The 17139-nt window shown below is 48.3% G+C and overlaps 1 protein-coding gene across 4 annotated transcripts in view; it reads right to left on the reverse strand.

The window, feature by feature from the left end:
- EHBP1 (EH domain binding protein 1) overlaps positions 1-17139 on the reverse strand; it is a 2118711-nt gene that overhangs the window by 29585 nt on the left and 2071987 nt on the right. For all 4 annotated transcript variants that reach the window (XM_085612564.1, XM_085612565.1, XM_085612563.1 and 1 more), the window contains one exon: positions 3969-4083. In XM_085612564.1, coding sequence (XP_085468690.1) covers positions 3969-4083 — 115 coding nt within the window. The remainder of the gene's footprint in view (positions 1-3968; positions 4084-17139) is intronic.

Consider the following 17139-nt stretch of genomic DNA (forward strand, 5'->3'; position numbering starts at 1 on the left):
TTAAAGTTGGATACTGATTGGTTGTGGGCCGTGTTCAGATCTGGTACCAGCTACAGTGTTGAAATTTGGATACTGGTTAAGTGAGGGCTGTGTTCAGAGTTGGAATTAGCTGCAGGGGTGTAGTGTTGAAAGTTCGATACTGGTTAGGTGAGGGCCTCATTCAGGGCTGGCACAAGCTGCAAGGGCGCAGTGTTGAAAGTTGGATAGTGGTTAGGTGAGGGTAGTGTTCAGAGCTGATACTAGCTGCAGGGGCGCAGTGGTGAAATTTGGATACTGCTTGGCTGAGGGCCGTGTTCAGAGCTGGTACTAGCTGCAGAGGCGCAGTGTTGAAAGTTGGATACTGGTTAAGTGAGGGCCTCGTTCAGAGTTGGTATTAGCTTCAGGAGTGCAGGGGTACAGTGTTGAAAGCTGGATACTGGTTAAGTGAGGACCGTGTTCAGAGTTGGTCCTAGTTGCAGGGGCGCAGTGTTGAAAGTTGGATACTGACTGGGTGACAGCTCAGTTCAGGGCTGGGCAGTGTTTTCAGGTGCTCAGTGTTGTGAGTTAGGGGTACTGGGCTGGCTGGAGAACAGCAGTGCTCAAAGATGGACAGAGGTTTCGGGGGAGCAGTATTAAGAGTTTGAAGGCTATACTCATCAACCAGTATCTGAGATGTGACCAAGAGCCCCAGGCTTTACAGTTGGATAGTGGTTGGAGGGCAGCAGTGTTCAGAGAGGGACACTGGTCGCAGAGTCAAGGTGTTGAGCGTTGGGTAGTGGCTGGAGGAAAGCTGTGTTCAGAAAGGGACGCTGGTCGCAGAGCTGCGGTGCTGAGTTGGGTAGTGGGAGGGGAGCAGTGTTCAGAGAAGGACACTGGACGCAGAACCAGAGTGTTGAGAGTTGGGAACTGGCTTGAGGAGAGCAGTGTTCAGAGAGGGGCACTGGTCGCAGAGCTGCGGTGTTGACAGTTGGGTAGTAAACTCAATTGATCCATAGATAATGGATCATGAGAAACTAGCCTAAGTCAACAGACAGCGGGTTCACCAAATTGGTGAGCCTCAACAATTTAGAAAAGAAAAATGCTTTTCTAGAGTCCCCTCACTCACCCAGGGTTGCCCCTAGGTGACATGCTTCATCATTGGGGCCATCCCAAACATCTACTGCTTTGGGCGTGCTACGACTTGCGAGATTTACGTAGGAGCACTTTTTTGTGTGTAACTATGTGTTGTGCAGTGTTGGGGGAGTGGTGTTGTGTTAGTTAAAAATACCTAACTAGTGAGTTAACAATTTATTCCTACTCCTAGCTGGTAAGATAAACAGGGGTTAATAACAGGAAAAATATAACTGTTATGTGGTTATATTGCCTATTATTTTGTCAACATGTTTCGAGGTATCCCCTAACCTCTTCTTCAGGACAGCATGGGATCCAGCCCCACGTTTACCACTCCGTGGAGAAACCTAAATTAAGGTGAAAAAATAGACTAATAATGTGCGCCTGTTGAGCGCACTTGGTTATATACATACGGTTATTGATGAACACGTAATATTTATATGGTAGCACTAATATGCCCCATGGTCTGTCTGGGTGGAGGGGCCTGTAGGACCTGTTCTATACCGAGAACAGGTCCTACAGGCCCCTCCACCCAGACAGACCATGGAGCATATTAGTGCTACCATATAAATGCTACGTGTTCATCAATAACCGTATGTATATAACCAAGTGCGCTCAATAGGCGCACATTATTAGTCTATTTTTTCACCTTAATTTAGGTTTCTGCATGGAGTGGTACACGTGGGGCTGGATCCCATGCTGTCCTGAAGAAGAGGTTAGGGGATACCTCGAAACATGTTGACAAAATAATAGGCAATATAACCACATAACAGTTGTATTTTTCCTGTTATTAACCCCTTTTTATCTTACCAGCTAGGAGTAGGAATAAATTGTTAACTCACTAGTTAGGTATTTTTAACTAACACAAACACCACTCCCCCAACACTGCACAACACATAGTTTCACACAAAAAAGTGCTCCTACGTAAATCTCGCAAGTCGTAGCACGCCCCAAGCAGTAGATGTTTGGGATGGCCCCAATGATGAAGCATGTCACCTAGGGGCAACCCTGGGTGAGTGAGGGGACTCTAGAAAAGCATTTTTCTTTTCTAAATTGTTGAGGCTCACCAATTTGGTGAACCCGCTGTCTGTTGACTTAGGCTAGTTTCTCATGATCCATTATCTATGGATCAATTGAGTGTACTTTAATGATATAGGAGGACGAACCTAGCCTGAACCTCCTTCTCCCTCTTATTCTGACAGACAGTTGGGTAGTGTCTGGAGAGCAGTGTTCAGAGAGTGACACTGGTCGCAGAGGTGTGGTGTTGTGATTTGGGTAGAGGTTTGAGGAGAGTAGTGTTCAGTACAGACACTGGTCGTGTTGACAGTTGGGTAGTGGCTGGAGACCAGTGTTCAGAGAGGGACACTAGTTGCAGAGCCGCAGTGTAGAGAGTTGGGTAGTAGCTGGAGGAGAGCAGTGTTCGGAGAGGGACACTGGTCGCAGAGCTGCAGTGTTGCGATTTGGGTAGAGGTTTGAGGAGAGTAGTGTTCAGGACAGACACTGGTCGTAGAGCCACAGTGTAGAGTTGGGTAGTGGCTGTGAGAGGGCAGTGTCCAGAGAGCGACACTGGTCACAGAGCAGCGCTGTTGATAGTTGGGTAGTGGCTGGAGGAAAGTAGTGTTCGGAGAAGGACACTGGTCGCAGAGCCGTGGTGTTGATAGTTTGGTAGATGTGGAGAGAGCAGTGTCCAGAGAGGGACACTGGTCGCAGAGCAGCAGTGTAGAGAGTTGGATAGTGGCTGGAGGAGAGCAGTGTTCGGAGTGGGACATTGGTCGCAGAGCCGAAGTGTTGAGAGTTGGGTAGTTTCTGGAGGAGAGCAGTGTTCGGAGAGGGACACTGGTCGCAGAGCCGCAGTGTTGAGAGTTGTCTAGTGGCTAGAGGAGCGCAGTGTTCAGAAAGGGGCACTGGTTACAGATCTGGGGTCGAGTGTTGGGTAGTGGCTGGAGGAGAGTAGTATTCAGAGAGGGACAGTGTTAGCAGAGCAGTGGTGTTGAAAACTGGGTAGTAGTTGGAGGAGAGCAGTGTTCACGACAGACACTGGTCGCAGACCCAGAGTGTTGAGAGTTGGGTACTGGCTTGTGGAGAGCAGTGTTCAGAGAGGGACACTGCCTGCACAGCCTGGGTGTTGACAGTTGAGTAGTGGCTGGAGAGCAGTGTTCAGGGGATGGACACAGGCGCAGAGACGCAGTGTTTAGAGTAGGGCACTGGCTTGAGGAGAGCAGTGTTCAGAGAGGGATACTGGTCGCAGAGCAGCAGGGTCGAGAGTAGGGTACAGGCTTCAGTAGAGCAGTGTTCAGAGTGGGACAATGGTCGTAGAGCCACATTGTTGAGAGATGGGTACTGGCTTGAGAGCAGTGTTCAGAGAGAGACACTAGTTGCAGAGCCGTGGTGTAGAGGGGTTGGCAGTGGTTGGAGGAGAGTAGTGTTCAGAGAGGGACACTGGTCACAGAGTCAAAGTGTAGACACTATAGTACTGGCTTGAGAAGAGTAGTGTTCAAAGAGACATTGGTCGCAGTGTTGAGATTTGGGTACTGACTGGAGGACAGCAGTGTTCCAGGAGGAACACTGCTCAAAGAGCTGCAGTGTTGAGTTAGGTACTGGCTGATGAAGAGCAATGTTCAAAGAGGCACACTGGTCGCAGAGCCAGGGTGTTGAGAATTGGGTACTGGCTGGAGGAGAGCAGTGTTCAGAGAGGAACACTCATTCCAAGGGCACGATATCAAGATTTTGGTATTGGCTTGAAATGGCATATTGTTTGTTAAAAATGAAGAATTCTATTCCTTTCCCCTGATATCCCAGACTGGAAACCTTTACGCAGCAGCATACAAGTTGTACCCAACTACTGGTCTTGTCTTTAGTGTGCACGTGAAGTAACTTACTGCTTCTCCTGAGCGTCCAAGTCTCTGACCAGAGCGTCACGTTTATTGACTAGGATGACCAACTCATCGAGCAAAAGCTGTTCCCGCCTCTTCTGGGCCTCTGTCTTCTGCCAGTCTGGGGAAATACAGAGAAAGGCAGGCATTATACACACACTTCACCAACTTCACATAACTCCACATGAACTTAGGAGGTACATATACGGGCAACACTATAAGTAAGGCACTGCTGAGACCTGGCTGTTGGATCATCATTCCCTCTCACAGAGTACGTTCCAGGGGACACACTAAAAAAGTAATTACTGCAGACCAACAGAGTTATGGAAATGGTGACATGTCAACTAAAAAGGAGCATCACTGTACAAAACAGCCAGGATCACACATGCTACATTATGGTGCACACCAAGAGGAAATGACTCCAGAAGGTTAATAGTCTGAGTCAGTGCCAATAATGGGGTAACCTAAATTAGGATCAATTTCCAACCAAAGCAGATTTATTTCTGAATTCAAAGGCATCGGAAAGCTTGACTTTGTTTAGCGGCCACCCCCTCGACTGTCTATATGAACACGCCTCACATGCTGGCTGCCAGCAGCCCTGATAACACAAATGACCCTAGTCTGTGCACCTGAAAAACACCTGCTCTACTCATTCCCAGCAACCGAGACCAGGGCCATCAAGGTCGAGATTTCCCAGTTCAATCCGCTATGAACTTGAGTTGGGCTGAATTAAGCAGAGCCAGCCCATACTTGGATAGTGCCTTGAGCAAAAAGAAATCTGGTGCCCTCTCTGCAGCTGGTGTTTAAAATAAGGTAGCAGGGGATTCATTGTGTGAGTACAGGTCATTCACACATCAAAGCAGTAACAGACTTCCAATAATATTCTGCTTCACTCATAGCGTAGCTCGATCACACTAGTGCCAAGTTGATGGTGGATTCGATGGTAGCGTTGGTGAGCGTTTGCAGGGGGGTTAGAAGATAGGAGGGGAAGCAAGGGGGTTAATGGGGTGTAAAACAACACCTGCAGAAAGCAAAAGGGGTTGAAAGCAGTTTAGTCTGAATCACTGGACTCAAGTAAGGGGGAAGCTGCTGTCCGCAGGATTTTAATGCAGTTTTGTGCACCCCTCTGAAAATTGGCAGCCTGGCCAACTTTAGTACTGCAAAACAAAGCAAAATGAAGACAGACTATAAAAAAAAATAATAGGATTTGTATCTGCAGCAGAGGGTCCAGTACCAGAATATCGTGAACAATACAAAGAGAGAGAGAGATTGAGAGATAGAAAGACCTGTGGGTGAGGCCCCAACAAAATATCCCTGAGACGTGCTAATCGTACTGATTCACCTGGGTGTTTATCTCACACTATGTAATATACATTGGGCCATGCAACAATCTTGCGGAGCATAATGTGATTTAAAAAGATATGTTAACCCTCTATAGTGTAATTACTTCAGACAGTTTGGGGGGCTGTGGGTTCTTACCTAATTATAGCTTCTCGCTCTTCCAGGGTGTTGGTCTATGTATGTATGTATGTATGTATTTATCTATAGATATATATATATATTTATTTATTTATTTATTTATAGAGCGCGACATTCATCCCAGGGGATATCAAGGCGCTGATAGCAAAAACGAGGGTATCAGGCTACTGGAACAGGCAGGAAGGTGTTAGTTTATTGGGAACAAATGAGTTTTCAATTTTTTCTGGAACTCCAGATAGTTTGGTGTGAGTCGTAGGTCTGTGGGGAGATCGTTCCATCTTCTGGCTGCCAAGTATGAGAAGGAGAGCCCTCCGGACCTCACTTTCTTTATACGTTTGGTTCTGGCCAGTGGCAGATATGAGGACCGCATGTTTCTTGTCGGGACATACAACTAGAGTCTTCCCTGTAGTATTTTGGGGCCATTTTGGAATAGTGCTCTGTGGGCATTGCTGAGTAGTTTAAAAACCGCTCTTTGGCGCATGGGAAGCCAGTGCAGGTCTTTCATGCACTTTGATGCTGAACTTAATCTGTTTTTGTTGCATACCAGCTTGGCTGCGGCATTTTGGAGCACCTGTAACCGAGTGAAGAGAGACTCGTTCATGCCCACAAATAAAGCATTGCCGTAGTCGAGCTGACTCATAAGCAATCCCTGCGTGACTGTTCTTCTGCAGTCTAGTGGGATCCAGGGAAAAAGCCTGTGTAGCAGTGTCAAGGTGGCAAAACCCTTGCCACAAAGGGCCCGCACATGGTCCTTCATGGATAGGGTGTCATCAATGAAGATACCTACGTTTTTTGCACAATGCTTAGGGGTTGGGGCAGTCCCGAGTGTTTGTGGCCACCATGTGGCGTCCCAGATCCCCTTGGCCCCTCCAAAAAGCAGGATTTCAGTTTTCCCTGCGTTTAGTTTCAGGCAATGCTTCTGCATCCACTGTGCCATTTCTGAGAGACAGTTATGTAGTTTTATTTTGGTGGCTTCAGGCCTTTCTTCGAGGGCTACCATTAGCTGTGTGTCATCGGCATAGGAGCAAATGCCAATGCCCCATTTTCTGCTAATTTCTGCCAGGGATGAGACGTATGTGTTAAATAAAGTGGGGCTTAGCGAAGCTCCCTGTGGAACACCACAGCCAATGATCTTGGGTTTGGATTGGAGCTGACCTAGTCGGACCGTTTGTGTTCGATTTTTGAGAAACGAGCCAAATCATTTTAGCGCTGTAGAGTGGATTCCTTTTTTGTAGAGGGTTTCCAACAGTCTATTGTGGGAGACCGTGTCGAATGCTGCTGACACACACACACACATATATATATATACATACACATACACACTGAAAAAAACACAGGTTACAGAGACATTATAGTTAGGCTTACATTTCACTCGTACAAAACCAGAGAATTTCAGCAGTTCTATTTAGCTCAGCTAACTATAACTCGTGCCCCGGCAATGCACTGCTTATGACCTCACATATTACATCAGTCATGACATGGTAAGTGACATCACTGATGACATCTCAAATGACATCACTGATGACATCATCTGGTAACTGAGTGTTTTTGAAAATATTATGAGTGTTAAATATATGTACCAACGTGTACTGATGAATCAGTGGGTGTATGAGTGCCTGTATGGATGATTCAGTGAGTGCATGACTGACTGTATAAGTGAGTGATTAGGTGGCTCAGTGAATGTATGGGTGAGTGACTACGTTGTACAAAAGTCTGTGTCAGTTGGTGTCTAAGTGGCGATATGGGTTGCTGAGTGGAATGGGTGATTGATTGATTGAGTTCCCTTTATGAGTGTGTGGGTGGGTGAGGGGGTGTGCGACTGCCTGCATGGATGAGTGAGTGGGTGATTCAGTGGCTGTATGGGTTAGTGAGTGTGTCTGTGAGGGGCTGTATGGGTGACTGAGTGTGTGTATGGCTGTGTCAGTGGTATATGGGTGAGTAACTGCATTTGTGAAAGGAAGTATACATAGGCGAGTGTTTGAGTATATGAGTGACTATGTGTGAGTGCTTGTGAGAGTGGTTGTATGGGTGAGTATGCGCTTGTGTCAGTGACTATATAGGTGAGTATGTGTTAGTATCTGTATGAATAAGTGAGTGGGTGTGTGTATGACTGTATACGTGAGTAAGTGGCTGTGTGATTGACTGGGTGAGTGAGTAGCTCTATGGTTGACTGACTGTGTGAGTGGCTGTATGGGTGTATGAGGGGATATATCAGTGGCTGTATTAGTGAGTGAGTTGGTGTATGAGTGGCTGTATGGGTGACTGAGTGGATGTGTGTGTAGACCTATGAATCAGTGAGAGGGTATAAAAGTACTGGTATGGGTGTGTCAATGGTTTTGAGAATGGTATTGTGTAAGTTGAAGTGGGCGTATGAAAGGTTATACTGGAGTGTGAGTGGGTGCGTCAGAGAATCTGTAGATGATGTCATCAGTGATGTCATTTGAGATGTCACCAGTGATGTCACTGATCACGTCATGAGTAATGTAATATGTAAGATCATAAACAGTGCATTGCGTGGGCGTGAGTTATAGTTAGCTCAGCTAACTATAACTGCTGAATTTCTCTGGTTTTGTGCAAGTGAAACCTGAGCCTAACTATAACGTTTCTGTAACCTTTTACATTTCATTTCTTAACTATAACATTCCTGTGACCTTTGTTTTTTTCAGTGAATTTTCAAGGTTTTTTGAATGCTAATTCCTAACTATAAATTCCTGGGAACCTTTGTTTTTTTCTGTGAATTTCTATGTTTTTTTAACTAGTAGTCGTGTTTGCAAAGAGGCGGAGAAAGGGGGCAGGAACTCCTACCAACTCTCGGGTATCCAGCTGTGTAGGACTTACAGGAGGTACCAGGCGGGCTTTTTGGCCCTAAAGTCCCTCAAGAGTAAAGTGGACTTCATCCCCCAACCAGTAGTGACCCATGAGTCATGTTTGCAGAATGGTAGAGAAAGGGGTGTGGCCTTCGAAGACCTCTTCGTAATCCTGCTGTCTGGGACTTATTGGAGAGAAAAGGGGGACAACTACCCCTCTTTTTACCACCAGTAAGTCCCACACAGCAGGACTGCTGAGAACTGATAGGAGGCCACGCCCCCTTTCTCCACCACACTGCAAATGCACCTCCTGGTGCACTACTAGTAGGGGGATGAAGACCCCTTGGCTCGTGAGTGCCCTTGGGGGTCAACTACCCCTTCTGTAAACTCCAGTAGATCCCCCACAGCTGGATTGCTTATAGGTTGTCAGAGGCCACGCCCCCTTTCTCCACCACTCTGCAAACGCACCTCCTGGTGGACTACTAGTTTTGGAAGTAGTCCACTTTATTCCTGAGGCCCTCAGGAGTAAAGTGGAATTCATTCCCCAACCAGAAGAGTGGCAGGAGGCGCGTTTGCAGAGTGGTCGAGAAAGGGGGCGTGGCCTCCAAGTGTTCTCAGCAATCCAGCTGTCTGGGAGTTACTGGAGTTAACAAGAGGCTTGTTGGCCCCCCAATGACCCTCAGCATTCAAGGGGACTTCATTTCCCAACCACCTCTGCGCCAGGGGATGCATTTGCAGAGTGGTGGTGAAGGGGGCCCCCTTCCCTGGGCCCTGGCCGACCCCATCCCCCAGGGCTTAGATTTTATGAAATGTGGAGGGGGGCTGCACGGCGTCCCTCCCCGGGCCGTTACAGCCCCAGGGACCCCCATCCCCCGGGGCCTAGCCTTTTCCTTTTTTTAAAATAAAGTAACGGGGGCCACGTGGCCCCCCTTCGCGGACCCCACTCATCAGGGCCAGGCCTTTATATATATTTTTTTAAATGAGGAGGGGGGCCAGCACGGCCCCTTTCCCCGGGGCGATATTGGCCCCGGGGAGCCCATCCCTCTGGGCCCGGCCTGGTGGAACAGTCGGAACATAACAGTCTTAACCATGAGTGATCCAACCATACAAGCTAAACCACGCTTGCCTTAACCAGTGCGAGGTCTAGCTGCGAGGGACGGAAGCAGGAAGACCTCGACAGGAAGAGAGCCAAGGTGAGGTTAGTGTAGTTTTTGGGGTCGGGGTAGTTTTCTGGGCTAGGGGGTCGGTCAGGGTCGTTTTTTGGGCTGGGGGGTCGCGGTAGTTTCCTGGGGGGAGGCAGGGCTACTTTCATGGGCTGGGTAGGAGGGGGTCGGGGTAGTTTTCTGGGCTGGGGATTAGGGGTAGTTTTCTGGGCTGGGGGTTCGGGCTAGTTTTCTGGGCTGGATAGGCGGTTTGGGGTAGTTTTCTGGGCAGGGGGGGTCGGGCTACGTTCCAGGATGGGTAAGGCGTCAGGGTAGTGTTCTGGGCTGGGGGGGTGTCAGGGTAGTTTTCTGGGCTGGGGGTTGGGCTACTTTTCTGGGCTGGGGGTCGGGGGTAGTTTTCTGGGCTGGGTAGGGGGGTTGGGGTAGTTTGCTAGGTAGGGGGTCATTTTTGGCTGGGGGGTCAGGGTAGTTTTCTGGGCTGGGGGTTGTAGTAGTTTTCTGGGCTGGGGGTCAGGGGAAGTTTGTTGAGCTGGGGGGGTCCATTAGTTTTCTGGGCTGGGGGTTGGGGTAGTTTTGTGGGCTGGGGATTCGGGGTAGTTTTCTGGCTGAGGGCTCAGGGGTTGTTTTCTGGGCTGGGGGGGTCGGGTTGTTTTCAGGTCTGGGGGTTGGAGGTAGCTTTCAGGGCTGGGGGTTCAGGGCTAGTTTTCAGGGCTGGGGGTTCGGAGGCAGTTTTCAGGGCTGGGGGTCGGGGAAGTTTTCAGGGTTGGGTGGCTTGGGAATAGTTTCTAGGGCTCAGGTCGTTTTTTAAAATAGTGGTTTGAGTATTAGGCCTAAGGGCAGTAGAAGGGGTTGGGGTAGTTTTAGGGGCAGCGCAGGGGTGGGAGGGGGTCTGGATAGTGTTTGTTAAGGGACAGGGTTTTGCCTCAGGGCAGGGGGAGGGGTATGGGTAGTCGGTAGTTTTAGGGCTATGGGGAGGGCGGAGTAGTTTTTAGGGCTCAGGAGGGGATCGGGGTAGTTTTTTAAAACAGGGCTTTGGGTTTTAGGCCTAAGGGCAGTGGAAGGGGTTGGGGTAGTTGTAGGGACAGCGCGTGGGAGGGGGTCGAGGTAGTGTTTAAGGGTTAGGGACAGCATGGGGGTTCGGAGGAGGTCGGGTATTTGGACTGCAGGGAGGGGCAGTTTGTGGCTTAGGGCAGGGGGAGGGGGATGGCGACCGTAGCCATGCATACCCCTTTACCATCCATGCCTTTACTATGAAATTACGTGGTAAAGGCATGCATGGTAAAAGAATGCGTGGTTAAGACAAATTTGTGGTTTAGGCTGCGTGGTAGAGGCACGCGTGGTTTATCCAGTCGTGCCTCTATCATACAAACCCAGCCTGTAGTGTGGGTGCCCCCGTGGTCCCTGCCGGCTCCCCGCCTCTTGCGGGAGCCGGCATTGCTTTTTACACATAGGCAGCTGCTGACACGCAGCTCCCTGTGTGTAAAAAGCAAAGTGTGCTCCACCTTGAGCAAGAAATAGTAAAATGCTCTCACTTGCTCAACGCGGAGCACACTGTTTGCTACAGCATGGCAGGAGCAGTGGCCATAGCAAACTGCAATGCCCCGGGGTGGGCACATTGGGATACTGCTGCAACCCCCCGCAATATTGCTGCAGTCAGCCCTGGGGGGGTGGAGGCCCCCAGGGCCATTTAGGGCTCCGGGGGAGGCCCACTCCTCCCTAGAATATGGGCTGCCCCGGGGAGATGGCTGTCCCCATGCCGTGAACGTCCCGGGAGGGGGGCAAGTGCAATTCCTCCCATTTATTTAAAATACAGTTTGGCCCCAGGGAAGTGGTGTCTTTGGGGCCCCCCATTACATTAGCTCCAGGGAGGAGGTGGTCCCCAGGGCTGCAGGGAGGCCGCGTGGCCCCCGCATTTCACTTGTCTTCAGTTGCACCCAGGACCTGGTCCACCCGGGGGTCTAAATTAAACGGAGCACAGGAGTCCGTGCATTGTTTTTTTTCATTTTCAGCAGGAGTCACAAATCCCGCCGATTTGATTTTTAAATATAGTCTTTTTTGGCCTGGGGTGGGGGCGGGTCCCTGTTGGAACCCCAACTCCCCCTAGAGGCCTAGGGGGTCAGGGTGTTTCTACACTGCCCCCTTTTCTTTTTAAGCGTTTTTTCTTGTGATTCGGTTCAACCGACACACAAGATGGCTGCCAACACTTTCTAGTTGGAGGTGTTCGCAGCCAATCAGATTTCAGGCACGAGATAGGGAGGGGTCACGGATCCACCGTGGCCTCAATTATATATCTGAGAAATCTTGACATTTCTCAGTAACTACTGAACGGATTTTCACCATTTAACAAAAAGGGCACTTTCTGGACCAAGAGCTACCTTGCTGCCAAATTTGGTATAATTGTGTTCAACAGTTCGGGCCGTAGCCGTGTCTGAAGTGTCCTATGGAAATTAACATGGCAAAAAAGTACTTTGGGACCCCCCCATTTTCTCGCCACATGCTTGACGGATCACCCCAAACTTTTTGACACAGCACCTGAAGGGACTGAGCCATTAGCTTAGAAGATTTCACAAGGATTCGTCAAACGACGCCAACGTTATTGACAAATGGAAAAAACACTCTTCCTATGGAAACTACATCCTAACTATAATTACCTACTGGCGACTACCAGTAGGTAATATGGATATATTTTACTGATATATATATATATATATATATATATATATATATATATATATACACATACCACACAACAATATTGGGGGCTGAGGGTTCTTACCTAATTATAGCCTCTTGCTCCTTCATAGTGTTGGTATATATCAACACTGTGGAGGAGCAAGAAGCTATAATTAGGTAAGAACCCTCAGCTCCCAAACTGTCTGAAGTAATTACACTATAGAGGCTTAACCTATCTTTTTAAATCCCGTTATGTTCCGCAAGATTGTTGAATGGCCCATAGTATATCTCGAGTGTGAGATAAATACCCAGGTGAATCAGTATGATTAGCACATCTGTGGGATATTTTGTTGGCTCTTCGCCCACAGGTACCACCTGTGGCCTGCTTCATCACCGGACCCACACCCTACTGACCTAGTGTGGGTGGGCGTGCTCAACACGCTTGTAAGTGGAGTGCTTTAACTACTGCCTAGGGATTAGGTGTGAATTAAAATTGCCTGCCGGATCCTAATATCTGGTTTAAGCAGAAGATACTTTGGCAAGGATAAAAACAGTGAGATGTCACAGGGTACAATGGCCCTAGACATCCGAGGTCGACATGTTTCAGCCGTTTTAATACCCGGTAAATAATTAAATAAATGAAACATGGAAAATCAATTAAAAAAAACAAAGGTTAGGGATAAGATATAGTTAGGAAAACGTTATTCTTTCAATATAAACCCAACTTAAATTACACAAAAATTAGAAATTCTAAAGTTATAACTTAAATTTATAATTTACGCATCACCTTCAAATTACTTTAACTCGCGTACCTATGTATTCTGTGTTGATCCCTCACTCACCACACTACACTAACTGTAACTTGCACCTGTGTAACGAGCTTGTAATTCCTCCCTAACCTAACTGGGGGTTCCATCAAAACTGATGCAGGATATCCCCTTGCAGTCCCTTGTAGCTCCTGATCAGCAGTCTCATAAACCAACCCAGTGTGATGCAGGCCCTTGCATCACAGCCCTCGCAGCTCCTGATTGGAACTGGCTCAGCGTGACAAAACACAAAGCAGGACTTCGCATCGTAGCACAGCTCCTGAGCCGAACCTTTTCGGAGTGACACGAAGCCTCGCATCAAGGACAAAATGTACAACTTTCAACGGCGCTAACGTGGTCTCTGTATCCGGCCGGTACTCCATCATGATTGGTCAGAACTTATGACTTTGTTCTGGTCTGGCATGACCAGATAAACATAGTTGGCGCTATTTTATTTAAAAAAAATTACAATGCAACTCTCTGTTCTAATGATTGGATTTGTGTCCTGGTATAATTTTATTTATTAAAATGTACTCTATTGTTCTAAATTGGTTTCTTGTTTTTTGTTTTTACCTTATTACTGTTTGTGTGTTGAATAAATACTTTACACATTGCCACTAAATTAAGCCTGACTGCTTTGTTCTAAGCTACCAGAGGATTAAGTCTAGGTTAAATTAGTGATCTTTGTGGTTTACTCTGACACAGATTGTGCTTGTTACCCGAGTGGGCCTCCACTCAATCCATCCCAACCAGTACCCCAATTCTTGCAATATATATATATATTTTTTTAAAGGAATGATGTATTGGGCAGATGTGTCAGAGAGTGATTACATTTTATAAATAATGATGTACTGGGGAGATGCTATAAAACCTTATGCACACATGAATTACACCCTAAATATTTTAGCACATTGTGTGGCAGCCTTTTTTATACAGTGGGTAATACAATTTTTAAATTATAACTTGCATATTCAAAGTGCTTACTGTTACAGGCTTGGACCTGGTAGCACTGTAAACTCACAACTTGTATTCCCCACTGTGCCAACCAGGGTTCGAACTGTGACTCTCTGGTTAGACCCAGAGACATCAGCAGTGACTATTAACCAATTGAGATCTCAGAGCTAAAATAGTGCATTTCCCACAGATTAGGTTAACTTGCATTCATTTAGCATTTAAGGTGTGTGTTATTTTCCCAACAAAATAGTTACAGATTATTCTGTTCTTTTTAGCCACGTCTTTGACCCCGCCCCCCAATCTCAATGACCCCGCCCCCATTGTACTCAGGATTATAGTTCTCAAACTTTTGTTATGCAGTTCAGCCACTGACCATGTTCTTTTTCCCCAAACTTTATTAGTTTTTTTCAATATTGTCACAACAATTATAGCCCAAATTGTAAAAGGCGCAGCCCCCAACAAAGCCTTGGTACATTTTGCAGTATTTACACAGTGAACAAGTTACTCACCTTCGGTAACACATTATCTGGTAGAGACTCTATTTAGCTGCAGATTCCTTACCTTTGAATTTCCCAGGCATCAGGCTAGATACGGAAACTTTGGCTAAGCAATACCCCTTGCGCACAACGTCAAGTGGCTCCTTTCGGCTCCGCGTGACGTCGTAAGCGTCGGTTATGATGTCGGAGTGCCTATATAGGTGCCACCCAGGCACGCGGACGTCAGCACTTTTCATTCTTATCTACGCCAGAAGCGTAGAGCCACTAAGTAACTGACGTAGTCGTGTGCAAAACTAGGACCCTGAAAGGGGGGGGGGGAACAACCACAATATCAGTCAGCAAAGTGGAGAGGTATGGTGGGGCTGTAAGGAATCTGCAGCTAGATAGAGTCTCTACCAGATAATGCATTACAGAAGGTGAGTAACTTCTTTATCTGATAGAGACTTTTAGCTGCAGATTCCTTACCTTTGAATCAGATACCCGAGCCATACCATCTTGGCGGTAGGTTGCAGACTCACATCCTAAAGTAAGAAGCCTTGCATGATTGAACAGGCAAAATTTCCGACCCTGCACACCTGACCATCAAGGCAGTAAGGGTTTGCAAACGTGTGCCAAGAAGCCCACGTCGCTGCCTGACAGATGTCTTGGATTGGGACACCCCGAGCCAACGCCGTAGTCACAATCTTTCCCGAGGTGGAATGGGCCCTTAATCCCTCAGGGGGCTGCTTCTTTGCCAAGGCATAACAGATCTTGATGCAGACAATGACCCAGTGAGAGATGGTCCTTTTCTGCACTGCCATTCCCTTCTGTGCTCCCACGTAGCCCACAAAGAGTTGGTCATCCACCTGGAACTCTTTTATTCGGTCAACGTAGAACGACAACACTCTTTTTGGGTCCAGTCGTTGGAAACGCTCCTCTTCCTTAGAGGGATGCAGAGAAGCAACGAAAGGTGGGCAAAGTGATGGACTTACCCAGATGGAATGGGGTCATAACCTTTGGCAAAAAGGATGCTGTTAGAAAGCCCCGGGCAACCGGGTTAGCAGTCACCCGGTTTTTCCCAGCACAAGGGGTAGCTTGGCTCGAGCGGTCGGGGGTCAGGCACCGTGTTAAGCGTACGTCACACCCTCACAATAACCATGCGTTCATCCGTTCCAAAAACGACTCTACACCGTAAACATTTATGAAAGAATCTCTTTGTGTTTATCTTAATTTTTCTCTTAGTTGCAGGGTTATGACACAAATACAATACAAAAGGATTTTCTTCAGAAATAGCAGGTCAATTAAATAATAACACTTTGCAGGTGCAATAAATAGGATTAGGTCATAAATACACAAGGAATAAATAGAGGTGCGATAAATACATAGGGCAAATAAATACTGTCAGGGAATAAATACTGTGAGACAATAAATAGGATAAATACAAAGAATACAATACTCTCAATAAATATAAGCCATCAGACCACTTTCAAATCAGGTCACATTTGTGAGGTACTAAGGGTTGATTTGGCCCAGTCACAGCTTTTGGTTATGTGGATGGCCTGAGGGTGTCTCACCTAGCTTGGATAAGGCTGAGGCTAAAACTGAGGTAGATCAAGGGTAATCTAGGAATCTGGCTCTCCCAAACTACACAACCCCTCACACAGGTCACTGTATCAGTCTCAGTCCACCCCTGGCACTCCCAGGCTGGTCCTAACACCTCTCTAGCCCCTAGGATGGTCTCTTAGGGCTCCACAGGGCCTTAGGCGCCCTCTATTCCACTTACTGCCCTCTTTATGAACTTCCGACTCCGCCGGAGTCGTGTCGACGCCGTGAGGCGGTTCTGGTTCGATGTCGCTAGCCGGCCTCGGCTCGATGTCAGTTCTTGTCGACGCCGTGAGGCGGTTCCGGATCGATGTCGGCGGACGGCCTCGGCTCGATGTCAGTTCCTGTCGACGCCGTGAGGTGGTTCCTGCTCGATGTCGGCGGGCGGCCTCGGCTCGATGTCGCTGGGCAGCCTCGATTCGATGTCGGTCTCCGGCATCACAGGGACACGATCTCCCTACTTCCGGGTGTCTCCGGAGTGCGACCTCCACTCCCGACCTCCGGTGCTCTTCCCTTCAGGTTCCGGCGACTCCGGAGTGCGATCTCCACTCCCGACCTCCGGTGCTCCTTTCCTCAGGTTCCGGCGACTCCGGAGTGCGATCTCCACTCCCGACCTCCGGCACGATTCACCTCGGTCTCCGGCGACTCCGGAGGGCGGACTTCACTCCCCCGTCGACGCCGCACACTCGACCTCAGGTGGCTTCCTCCTCGACCTCTGGTGTCTCCACGACCTCCGTCGGCGCCCTCTCTCGACCTCTGGCGGCTCCGGGTACGACGTCTGCTTTCCAGTCAGTGCCGCTTCTTCACCTCCGGCCCCAGGTCTCTAGGCTTCTCGGCGTCGGACTCCAGGAAGATACCAATAGACAGGTCAGGAACTTGCTGTTCTTTACTTTCAAGGCCTGTTCCGGCTGTTCAGGTCCTTGAGTTGGTTCTTCTTGACTTTATCCCACACAGGGCTCTAGGCTGGGCTCAGTCAGTAGGGACTAGTATCAAGGGTGGGTTTCTGGACCCCACTCCAGGCACAAGTTTCCACCCCTGCTGCCTCACTCCTTCCTCCTTCAGTGTTGTGCTGCTCTCCCTTCACCAGTCAGGTGCCAACTGCCAACTCCAACTGCCAACTCTGAGCTGGCTTCCCAACATTCTAAACCTGCCTCACACTGTCACAGGGTTCTAGAATGTTCTGGAAGGTACTAGTAGGTTCCAGTGATGTCACAGGT

The sequence above is a fragment of the Triturus cristatus genome, chromosome 6, assembly GCF_964204655.1.
Source record: "Triturus cristatus chromosome 6, aTriCri1.1, whole genome shotgun sequence".
In the NCBI taxonomy this organism is placed as follows: Eukaryota; Metazoa; Chordata; class Amphibia; order Caudata; family Salamandridae; genus Triturus; species Triturus cristatus.